Source organism: Adelges cooleyi, unplaced genomic scaffold (genome assembly GCF_023614345.1).
Source record: "Adelges cooleyi isolate 19-005CV unplaced genomic scaffold, UGA_ACOO_1.1 ACOO_flye_CR_arks_rails_tigmint_CR_PRNA_30, whole genome shotgun sequence".
NCBI lineage: Eukaryota > Metazoa > Arthropoda > Insecta > Hemiptera > Adelgidae > Adelges > Adelges cooleyi.
In genome coordinates this window covers 7,361,098-7,373,081 of record NW_026095971.1, presented here as the reverse complement: position 1 = coordinate 7,373,081, position 11,984 = coordinate 7,361,098, and the positions used below count along the sequence as shown (strand labels likewise).

Here is an 11,984-nt window from a genome sequence, read left to right as displayed (position 1 = left end):
CAGTACAGAATATTTAAATCCCTACACCGACAGCCATTAAAAAAACCGGCACAGGGGTCGAAGCATAATAAGGACACGGAGCATATAAAGGATCAGGTCACTGGTCACAGGTTTTTTAAGAATAATTATAAATGATAAAAAAATCAAAGTGACAAAATCATTTTCAAATAAACACTTCCACGTGGATCTGTAAATGGTATAAGTATTAAATATCGATAAAAACCATTGCGAGGGCACAAAATGTGTTAACATTTTATTTTTAGTATTAAAGTGGATATGATTAAGGTTGATCGTCTGTCTTTTCTCATCAAATCGACAACCGTAGTGAAAATATGTTTTGGATACCTGCTGGCTGTTGATTCACTCACACATAACATTACCTAGAAATTCAGTATGGTTAGGTTTCTTGTAGTTTTTCCTTAATAAAATACAAATTTGGCTAACAGATTAAGAAAATTGTAAATGTTATAGCCCCACTCAAAATTTACCTGTAACCTAATTTACAGTCCTTAAGTCCTCAAGAAAACAACGCTCGAAAAAGAGAAATAAAGATAGTTTACTTGCGGAAAGGTTTTACTATATTTGTTTAGCGTCTATCAATAATATTATACTCGTACCTAAAGAATATTCCATTCCATATATATTTGGCCACTCGTCATAAGAGTCAAGACAATTATTTTTTTTTTAAAGTAAATATCTTTTTGACTTAATTAAACAATATTTGTTATTAAAACATGTGTAATACACATGTAACCAAAATATTAATTATTAACAATTTTGACTTTATTAGTAAAATGTTTTACATACTTAAAGTAAATTTTATTAAAAAAATACATTTAAACGAGATATTTTAGCGCACAATGCATTTGTGTATGGAAGCGGCATGCGCTTGCATGGCGGTTTTTTGTTTGAAAGTTTTTGAGCAACATGGACAGTTAAACAGCCTCATATCTCCACATTCGTACTTGACATGTCTGTTTAAGTTGTTCATGGCTTTATAACTCTTTCCACATTTGTTGGGACAAAAATATCGTTGATTTTTCATCATATGCATGTTTGGTACTGTAAATATTATATCATTATTTCAGATAAAAATTGAAGTTGTTTTTTTGCGATTATTAATTGGTACATACCATACAATTTTGAAGTAATTGTTGCATTGTTGATATACCCGAGTTCTGAAAACAAAAATTGACATTCATATTTATTACTTTGTTAAATTCGTTCAACATCATTAATAAAGTAAAATTAAGCAAAAAGCGAAAACAACTGATTATAATAATATTATTATTTATCGTTTTCACAGAAAAGAAAATTTACAATTTTGGGTAGGTAAATGTTAATAAGTTAATAATAACAAGTTAATGAGCCTTACAAATATTTATGTTGTACCGACTACCGAACTATTCATACAATCAAGGGTTCAGATATTGTTCTTAAAAAGTATCTATCCGATATTTGTTCCGGAACAATTAAACTTATTTGTTTCTATATGAAATCTGTTCCAGAACAAATAAATCTATTTGTTCCAATCCGATATTAGTTCCGGAACAAATGGGCCTATCTCTTTGTCCCTATCCAATACTTGTTCCGGAGCAAATAAACTTTTTTTCTCGGCCAAACAAACCTATTTGATAAACCAAAATATGTATATGTTACGGAACAAATAGATTAATTTGTTCTGGGACAGATGTCGGATAGAAACAAATATGATTATTTTTATTTAAACAGAAATATTTTTACTCTGGAACATAATACTCTGCGGAACAAATGATTAAGTTCCGGAACATTTTCTCGAACTTTATCCGGACCCTTCTTACAGTTATATCTTGATTTGTGTAATGATCCATGTTTTTGAGTAAATGCTATTTAATATTTATTCAATTATTCAATATACACATAATCCGTATTCATTATAGGTTACACGAGAGCAAAATCTTAAGCAACACTTTTTTTTAGCCATGTGAATTAGTTTTATTAATATTTCATTGAAAATGTTATGTTAGAAATTAAAACTTATTAATTATAATGATGATAATATTGATAAAATTGTATGTTTCAAGCAATTTATTTCAAACATTTTTATAATGTAGACAAGACTTGTAGTCTTGTACGTAATGTAAAATTACTCTCAGTCTTAGAATTGTTTATGTATCAATAAAAATGTACGTACAACAGCTAGGTACAATGGCTAAGTAGATAAATAAACAAATATCGGACGTGATACGCTCCATAATGACCACATGTATTTTTGACTATATAGATAGTTAATATCATATAGTTATGAAAGAAATTGCATTATATTTTTAGCACGATAAAATCGATTTTTTTATAATAATGTAGACGCACACAAAGGTGATAGCTGATATCCTTTTAAAAAATAAATTTTTGTTTGATCCTATTTCATTACATTTTAGCTTCTATAAATAATATTTGGTGTAATTTACAAAAAACTTGCTGTGTCGTTAATAAACAAAAGTTTGTACATATTTAAAAAAACACTACAGTGGGGAACGGAGCAAATTGAGGCATACAAATGATAAAATCATTTTCAAGTAAGTGCTTCGATGCGTACCTGTAAATATATAAACACTGTCAATAATGTCCTTAAAATTGTATTTTTGGTATAAGCGTGGACACGATTAGGGTTGACAGAGTCGTCTGTCTATAATCATTTGTCGTCGTTGTTCCTTATATATCTAGGTTATTAGTTCTAAAATTTGCTAGGAAAAATAAACAAAGAAAAAGTTTCTATCTCTTCTAGGGATAGGGTTTTTAATATTCTTTTTTATTTTTCAAAATATATTAATAGTACTATATTCAAGAATATTCTATACAAATCTGGAATTAATTCTACTATTTTAAAAATTTATAACGTGCCGTAAATGTTAAGTTGAAAAATATGTACATTTTAAGGGTATTTTTCTAAATTTTTAAGAGAAAAGGGGGAATTTTTCAAAATGTTTAGCCCATTAAAGTAACTTCCAGGTACGATTTCTGATATATAGAGTTGCTATATGAATCGGTTCAGGGGTTTAGAAGAAGATATCGTAAGTCCAGACACAAAACAAATAAAAACATATCATTGTAAGAACGATACCTTCTTAGTTACGCATCAAAGATAAAAACGTTTTATGAATCGAAATGAGATGTCTTTTTAAGGACTCTTTTAACGTAAATTGTTTCGAACAATAATTGCACTTAAACTGAGGATCAATGCCACATTCGTATGTTAAATGCCTTTTTAAACTTCCTTTTGCATTTTTCCCAGTATATGAACGGCCACAATTATTTGGACAGTGAAGCAGCATTGCTAACTCATTACCTGAAATTATAGAATCAAACATGTCAACTAAGAAATATATATAAAAATATGTATACTAAAAAGCTTTATAACTCTAAAAAAATACAATTCAGCTTGTTAAAAACGACGTGATGCAATATTTAAAAAAATATATTTTTATTTGAAATCCATTTGAATATCACCCAAATCCCAATGATGCATGTTAAATGAATCGCTTATTTCAAAAATCCGCCTTAATGCCAAGGGAACCTCTATGTACAGTGTATAGTGTACAGTGTACTTGAGGGATTTCTGAAATAAACGATTCAAATATTATTACTTACAATAAGCGAATAATGCAAATGAGACAGATTAATATGTACTTTGTATGATTATTGTTTGTATTTAAAATTAAATGACCATACACGTACATCCAATTAAAACAAATAACTTGAAAGATAGATAATATATAAATGAAATATTCATTCTAAATACCGTTACTTCTTTTCTAAATCCGTAACTATTCAAGTGGTAATACCGTGGTTATCATAAATAATACAGAGTAGTTTATTTGTATGAAGCTGGAAATCATACAATCATACCACAATGGTCATCGTGATAGTTTGTAAAATTTGTAATTGAATAAAGAATCAAATACGCATATTTACAGTTAAATACAAATTCGTTTAATTGAACATTAAGCTTAACTTTTAACAATCTTTAGTATTACACATATGAACATATAGGAACCATTTATTGGTATTTAGTTAAGAAAAAATACTAAGTTTAAAATTAAAATTAAATAACTTACGACATAAACATGGTAAATGAAAGTTTATAATTTTTAGAAGGTTCTTTTCTAGATGACATATTATTATAGAGTTTCATTATGAACATGGTAACGCAATTCAGACCAACAGTTTTTTTTTACATAATATACATTTTGATTAAAACTCTATTATCCCACTAAAATATAAATATGCCAACTACTAAAACCAGTGAATAACTTACATATAATGAATCCACCGAATATATAAATTTAATAAACTTTTTTTTCCAAACTTTCCTCTTATTTTTTCATTTTTTTGTTGAGTAATTTTTCGTATAAATAATAATATGTGCTACATGTATAGCTGTTGGCGTGTAACAGGACAATTAACAAATGATAAGTTCACAATTTTCACATTACAACTTTATGTATAGTTATTATATGTCGTTTACAGCTTCCTTTGTCCGAAAACTTTTTTAAGCATTTCGGACACTCGAACTGAGGTTCCACTCCACATTCCAGATTTATATGCCTTTTGAGATTCGATTTTCGGAATTTTCCTCGGTATGCTCGACCACACTTGCGGGGACAAGGAAGCGGATCCGGGAAGTACAAATTACCTGTACATAAATAGTAAATAAATAAATGGTCATTTAATGACCGATAAAATTATGCGTCAGATGTTGTGCCGTGAATAAAAAGCAGCTAGTTAAAATAGATCATTCTATGCGGTTGCATAGTAGGTATATTATAAAAAGGCAAGTATTGTAATTAAGGTTTTTTTAAACAGTCGCTTGTTTTAATGTTTTAATATTTATGTACAAAATAATAAAATAAATATGAATTGAATTGTGGTAAAAAGCTGTAAAAACTAACTTGTAATTATAATGTTTTATTGGTTTTAACAATGATGCAACGAAGGGATTTGTTTGATATGTTTATTGCTTACAGCTTCATACTGTACATATTATACAGTATGAATATTTACGCAGTTTTTCCGACAGGCTTAAAAAATAAAATATGACTTAAAAAAATTAATTTCTGAAATTTAAGGCAATAGATTCTTTTAAAGCTAAAAGTGGAAATAATAATGTATCAACAATGTTGTTTTCTTAGACTATTTTCATTATATATTTCTACAAGGCCACAATTGTATATACAAGACAGTGAGTTCATACTTTTTTCTAACACATAGAAAATTAAAATTAACACAATATTGTGATTTATAATACCTTAATAACATAACAATTAAAATTGTTATGATGGTTAAAAGGTAGAAAATTGTTTAAACAAAGAACTATAAATATTAATATAACTATAGTATTAATATAAATATTAATTGAAACTTTTAGATCTACAAGGTGACGTTGAATTTTTTCGGATCTAGTTACTAATATATTAAAAATGTAGGTAATTATTGATAGATTATAAAAAATTGTAGTTATTAATTATTATCATAATAATATTATTTTCCGCTGGTATTTCTGTAATATATTCACATGTTGGGAATTTGAATTCAAAAATGAAAACTAGTTGGGATGTATAAAATATATTGTATATATAATATATAAGTTATAACCATCTATCCAATATCCATTAGCACTATTCAATAGTGCCCGATAAAAATATAAACTATATTGTGCAACTATTATTATAGTGTTATTATTATTATAATCGTACGTACAAGTCAAGAGAATTGTGTGTTGTTATTTAGATAGTACTCTAAAGAGAAAATAATTTTCTTCAACTAAATTTTTACTTTGGATTTTGAATTATAGCTACTCGATGCATTTAAGTGTTGAAATAAACAGATTACAAACTTTTCATGCATACATACTTTTTGTATTTCAATAAAAAACCAACATTATTATAAACAACAAGTGAAATGCATTTTTATGAACCTTAACCATGTAAGAGGCATGTATGACATGTTTTTAAAAAAAAAAACAATAATAATAACATGATTAATATTAAATTTTATTGAATACTTTTGATTTATTCATACTTTTCAATTATTTTGTGAACGAAAATACAATGTTTTTTTAAATCGTATTTTTGAGCGAACCGTTTCCAGCAGTAGAAACATTGAAACTTTCTAGGCACACCACATTCATTGCTCAAATGCCTCTTGAGATTTCCTTTTCTTCTTGACCCTTTGTAACAACGACCGCATCTGTTAGGGCAGTATACTGGATCTGGCATTGTCATATCTAGACAAATATAGTTAATATATGCATATAAATTATTATAAATTTAAATAATTAATTAAAATACATGTAAAGCGTCTTTTCAGATTTTAATTCTATATACAGTTTAGCAAAACCATAGCAAGCGTTAAGTGTATGCACACTATTACACTATCATACATTGCCACTATGTATAGCTAAATAAAAAAACATTTGACGAGAAAATCGTGAAACAGTGTTATACATGATAATATATACATTTTATATATACTACTAGAAAATAATAAAAATGTTGAGCTTTCGAATGTCTAAATTATATAAGGTCAAATTTAAACGGTATTTTAATAGTTATATTCAACGTTAGGGTTTAATATACAATTTAAAAAAACAATAAAATAAAACAATTCTGGTTTATGCTTTTGTGTGAAATTATCAATTGTTTAACTCAATTGAGTAAACTTAATGAATAAACTAATTTATGAACTTAATAATTCCTAAAAAGTGAATTTAATAGATTATTAAACAGTAGATAAACTTTTTCGTATTTAACGATTTTACCTTATCCTATTTTGTTACACACTTAAAATCGAAAATGACAACACATACGAGTATACTTCGTCATCAAAACTCTCTATGAATTCTTATTACATGATATCATACAAGTATCTCTTACGTGGATTTTTAAGGAAAGAGGAATCCAAATATGTTATATGGCTCCTAAAATTGTGAGATCAGCATTAGGTTAGTATATGAACAAGATCATCACCTCCCAAATTCCATTGGAACTTGGCTGATAGATATATTTCTTGTGAAGGCTTTATGTCAAAATATAAATTGAGAAATCTGTCTAACGTATTATTGAGGAAATATATCTCTTTAATTCTAGCAAAATTCTGGAATCTGAGTACCGTAACAGATGATCAGCCGATTTCCAATCGGTTTATCAGTTATCCCAGTATTAGGGGTTTTCTTTTATCACCGTCCCATTCCCGCCCTTTCAAACCTTACACTCATTCAATTCAGATCCACATCCCCTTCACACCTATGATGACGTCAACCTAACGGTTTTTCGATCGTTAACTTTTATAATAACACTCCTTCCCAAATAGCTTGTTCCAGATTAAAAAATTATTAATTTCTAAAGAACAATACAGATAATTTGTGTAAGATCATTAAGGAAATTAGCCAAGCGATTAAAAACTTTATGTGAACAGGTAGTAAAAACGTATACAACTAATAATATTTCAGATTTTATAAAAATCTAAAAAAAATCGCTTACACGAGGAAAAAATGAAAGGTGGTTGTTTTAAGTGTTTAAAGTTATAATAAATAGTTGTAATTACATTAAAATATTTATCACATAATCAAAATAGTTTAAGTAAGTAAATTGTATAACTATTATTCTATAGACTTATGGCTGTAAACATTTTTTTATTGTAATTTTTATGGATTAATTGTGAGATTTATTTAACAACGATTGGGTCATTAAATATAATATAAAGATCGCTCATGTAACTCAGCATTCGACAGCTTATTTATGGAAAATATATGATTTTATATGAGCTTTATAGTATAACTTTCTGCATACAGATCTTAGTTTTTCCTTTATCAGTGGCGAAACTAGGATTTATTTACGAGATAATTTAATAGCATTGCAAACCTCAGAGATTAATAAAAAATAAATTACAGAGTTGGGTGAAAGTTTTAACCTGTTAATTTCCGTGGTTGGATCATTACTTCCTTTGTTTTGAAAGCTATATTTTTTTGTTAAAAAACTGACCATATTACGTTAATATTTTCATGCAAATAAAATTACACGCTTGTGGTAATAATTTAAATTATAAAATTATGATGCATTAATTAATTTTAAGATAAATCATGCACATGTTAGAAATATAATGGTAGATTGCTAAAATAAGATGGTAGTTTTATATGATTTTCAGTCTTTGGCGTTATCAATCTGACATATTTGTCGTTCAGAAACGCATTGTTCGGAATATGTAGGTAAGGTAAGACGTTATAAAACAGGTTTCGGGACATATAGCGGGTTGTTCTTGACATATCGAGCAAGAAACCCCAGTTCGTTTTTGGTCCAAACCCCTGAATGAGCACAATACACACCGGCGACGTCCTTTCTAACTTTTTCGTTTTTGTGCACTTCGCACGGAAAGTGGTTGTTAGAGTGAAGCGATCTGCTTATTGTAGAAAACCTGTCTACATAAAAGAAAACCCAATTACTTTCTACTCACAAAGCATGTCATGCAATCGATTTTTTATGTAACCGTCCGATATCATTGAAGAATTAACCAATGATAAACTCACTATTGTTGACTAAGTCATAAATAAAAACTAGCCAAGTGTAAACGGTAAAAAATTAATTTGTAGTAAGAATAAAATATATTCACTTAGTAGAGGAATTTATCTATTTGATTTCAAATCTGGCCAATAATAATAGAATATTCCAATAGCACATAAGGTTTAAAATCACTTTAAGTATGTAATAGTTTAGTATATAATATGTAGTTGATACATATTATATACTGTATACATATTGAATATTGTCTAATATTGTAATATAGCACATCAAAAATATTTTCAAAAAGAAAAATTACAAAATTGCAATAGTTAAAAAAAAAAGTGGTTTAAGGCGTTAAAATAATTACTTGGTACATTAAGTTAGCAAATAACAGCATAATACTTTAATCCTAAGTTTGGTCTCACAAATTTGTATTGGTTTCATAGATCCTTATTATTAAAGCACTGTGATTGGTCAAAAAATGGTTAATGGAACCATTTAAGTATAAAAGTTATGGCAACACAGCATTAGTATTATAATTTGTAAGAAAGTATACTAAAATATATAATACATAAACTAATATCAGTAGACAACAGATAATATCAAGCTAATGTATTTAACGAAACTGTAGTGATAAAAGCATAGTTGTAAAAAAGAATCGGAAGACCTAGTTATTATATGTATATATATATATATATATTAGTTGACTATACAAAGCGTAAAATGATACAGTACAATTTGAAACAACGAACAACATAGTTTTGTAAAATAATAACAACAAACATTTTTTAAATATTTTAAAGAAGTAGATTGTGAATGCTCGCAATGTGTTTTTTCATGTTAAATTTTTGTGTGAACATTTTGCGGCAATAAATGCACTGGAACTTTTTGGGTACGCCACACTCGTAGTTCAAATGGCGGTTCAGATTGCTCTTTCTCTTCGCACCCCAGTACTTAGAACTGCAACCGTTTGGACAGTAAAGCGGATTCGGTACAAATTTGTTAGTAGCTATAAAAAAAAAAATGCATAGAGTTACACACCCGCACTATATCAATAAATAGATTACATCAGTTTCTTCTCGAATTCAAAACTTGCAGTAACATAAATCATAATAACACAGATTTATTGCGATATATAACTCAACATATCATATGAGACTCGTTTTATTAAATTTGGTTTAAAGTACATATAGACACCATACAATCAGTTTGAGCTTGTTCTAAGAGACAAAAAATTATAAAAATTTGAAAATTATTCTATTGCTAACTTAATTGTTAAAAAATGTATGTGAACGAAAACAAAACATGTAAGACAATCGACATGCAAAAAAATAGGCTAAATAGCGTAAAATGTTGTTAAAAGTTTAATCGTTAAAAATTAATAAAGCGTGTGTTTCGCTGACGTTAAATTTGATATTTCACTAATAACCACGGCTACAATTGTTTGTGAAACTTATCGAAACAAGTACCCTCACAGAGGGCAGGTTTGCCCGGACAGGTGGAACAGTACACGTGAGTCCGTTTCCGTCCACGACCAGACATGGCACACAGTTGACACCTTCGCAGTTTCTTTCGGCCCTTTTCGTTCCTATCTACTATGCAAGGTAAATGGCAGCGATTATCATCGTCGTAAATCACTACAGGTACGGTAAACTCTAAAAAAAATATATATAAAATTATAAAAAGTACAAAAATTACTATAATTGTGAAAATAGGTTGATGCGCGATTTGCAGAATCGAATGGTTAAATTACAACATGTACAAAGCGGTTTTCATGATATTCATATTGAACTAAATAATAATATGTTAGTTGTAATAATGGGTATTCAAGCTAAATATTACACAACGACGGCAAAGTTAATAGTATATAATATATATTATGTAAAGTAGAAGCATTTGTTTGTACAGTATACCCGCTCACGGCCGTGTACTGACCGCGATATGCAGACAGTACTGTTAGTGTCCACAAACACCAACTGCTAGATAATTAATATTTAGTACACGACAAACATTAGAGCTAATATAATAAACACTAGGTATAAATTATAAACCCGTCCAGTTCATCTTAATCTGTAAACCGGCCGTTAAGTTTAAAAAAAATAAGGTTCCGTACAATTACTGTTAGCGCAAATAAGTATTGTCAACATGTTAATTTTTATATGTTGTATTCGTTTTGTTTTACTACATAAAATGATGATAGATATTTAAAATACAAACACCAACATTTTTACAAATCAATTTACTTGCTTAACGTTGGATTTAAACGTCATAATATCAAAAACTGTGTGCCACTTGTGCTGTATCGATAACACTGATATATATTATAATGTATTTCTAAACACCAGACTTGTCATCATGAGTTGCATCAGATAAGGATCTAGATGAACTGGACGAAACAAACTAGTAATTACGAAATAATTATAGAAGAAGTGAATGAAATTATATTTTTAACATAATTTAAAAATATCGTCCAAACATTTTATAGTTTTTTTTTTATACATATAAAAAAATCGATCAACTAATAAAAAGAATAAATGATCAGATAAGCATTTTGTGTATGGTTATTGAGTGAGATTTGAGAGTGCTTTTTTGAGTAAACCGTCTAGAACACACGGTACATTTGAATTGTGGTTCCACGCCGCACTCAAATTTCAAGTGTCGTCTCAGGTTGTCTTTTCCGTGTTCTCTTTTGTAACTCCGACCACAATTATTCGGGCACCAAATCCGATATACGCCGCACGACGTTCCTGAAAACCATAAGTAAAATATTCATTAGAAAAAACCACACTCAAAAACGTGTTTGCATTTTAATATCTAAACTATTTTACCTAAGTTATAAATATTTTAATTAATAATTATTATTTTCATAAAACCACAGTCTACAATGCGTTAAATGTTGTATTAAAGTAAAAAATATATAAATATCTGTATATTTATATAGCTTTTTTTCACCAGATAGTTAAGAACATAAGTGTATTTTGAAAAAAAGAAACATGGTATTAACAAATCAACGAACGGCTATATTATGTATTGATTATGTTATTTTTATATCAATTATAGTATAGCTTGAGTATTGTGGTTAAGGACAATCATTATGATACTCAGGAGCTATTCATAAGTAATATTAAATTAAAACAACATTTTTTATGTTATAAATACGAAAAATACAGGTTTGCCTAACTAATCAAGAATACTAAATATTTTACACATAGTTTACTGAAAAAAAAATCCGTTTAAAAAGACATAAAAATCACAATTCTTATATTATTGTTGTACTTATATTAAAGGAGATTAGATCAAAGTTTAAAATATTATCAAAATCCATAAATATACTATTAAACAATACACGTTTTGTGTTGATAAACGGCTAAGGATCAATAAGAAATATCTAGCATTAAAGATAACCGTTTGTTTATTAAATATATCTAATAAAGATTTTTTTTGAACAAT

The 11,984-nt window shown here is 28.0% G+C and overlaps 1 protein-coding gene across 2 annotated transcripts; it reads right to left on the bottom strand.

Moving 5' to 3' along the window:
* Window positions 1-4,140: 4,140 nt before the first annotated feature.
* On the bottom strand, window positions 4,141-10,187 carry LOC126839100 (uncharacterized zinc finger protein CG2678-like). Of its 2 annotated transcripts, XR_007685774.1 has the most exons (4): window positions 10,004-10,187; window positions 9,318-9,543; window positions 6,058-6,262; window positions 4,141-4,672 (listed from the first exon to the last, which is right to left on the bottom strand). XR_007685774.1 is itself a non-coding variant. In XM_050574139.1 (3 exons), exons 1-3 carry the CDS (start codon window positions 10,074-10,076, stop codon window positions 4,669-4,671), a joined length of 282 nt encoding a protein of 93 aa, XP_050430096.1. In that variant the 5' UTR covers window positions 10,077-10,187; the 3' UTR covers window positions 4,141-4,668. The 2 variants fall into 2 exon arrangements, 1 of the variants encoding a protein (XP_050430096.1); XM_050574139.1 differs by lacking the exon at window positions 9,318-9,543.
* Between the last annotated feature and the right edge of the window lie 1,797 nt (window positions 10,188-11,984).

Coding starts and splice junctions, on each gene's coding strand:
- LOC126839100 (XM_050574139.1), bottom strand. CDS start 10,076: ATGTCTGGTCGTGGACGGAAACGGACTCACGTGTACTGTTCCACCTGT. Junction 6,263..10,003: donor CAAACCTGCCCTCTGTGAGG/GTACTTGTTTCG, acceptor ATATTTGTCTAG/ATATGACAATGCCAGATCCA.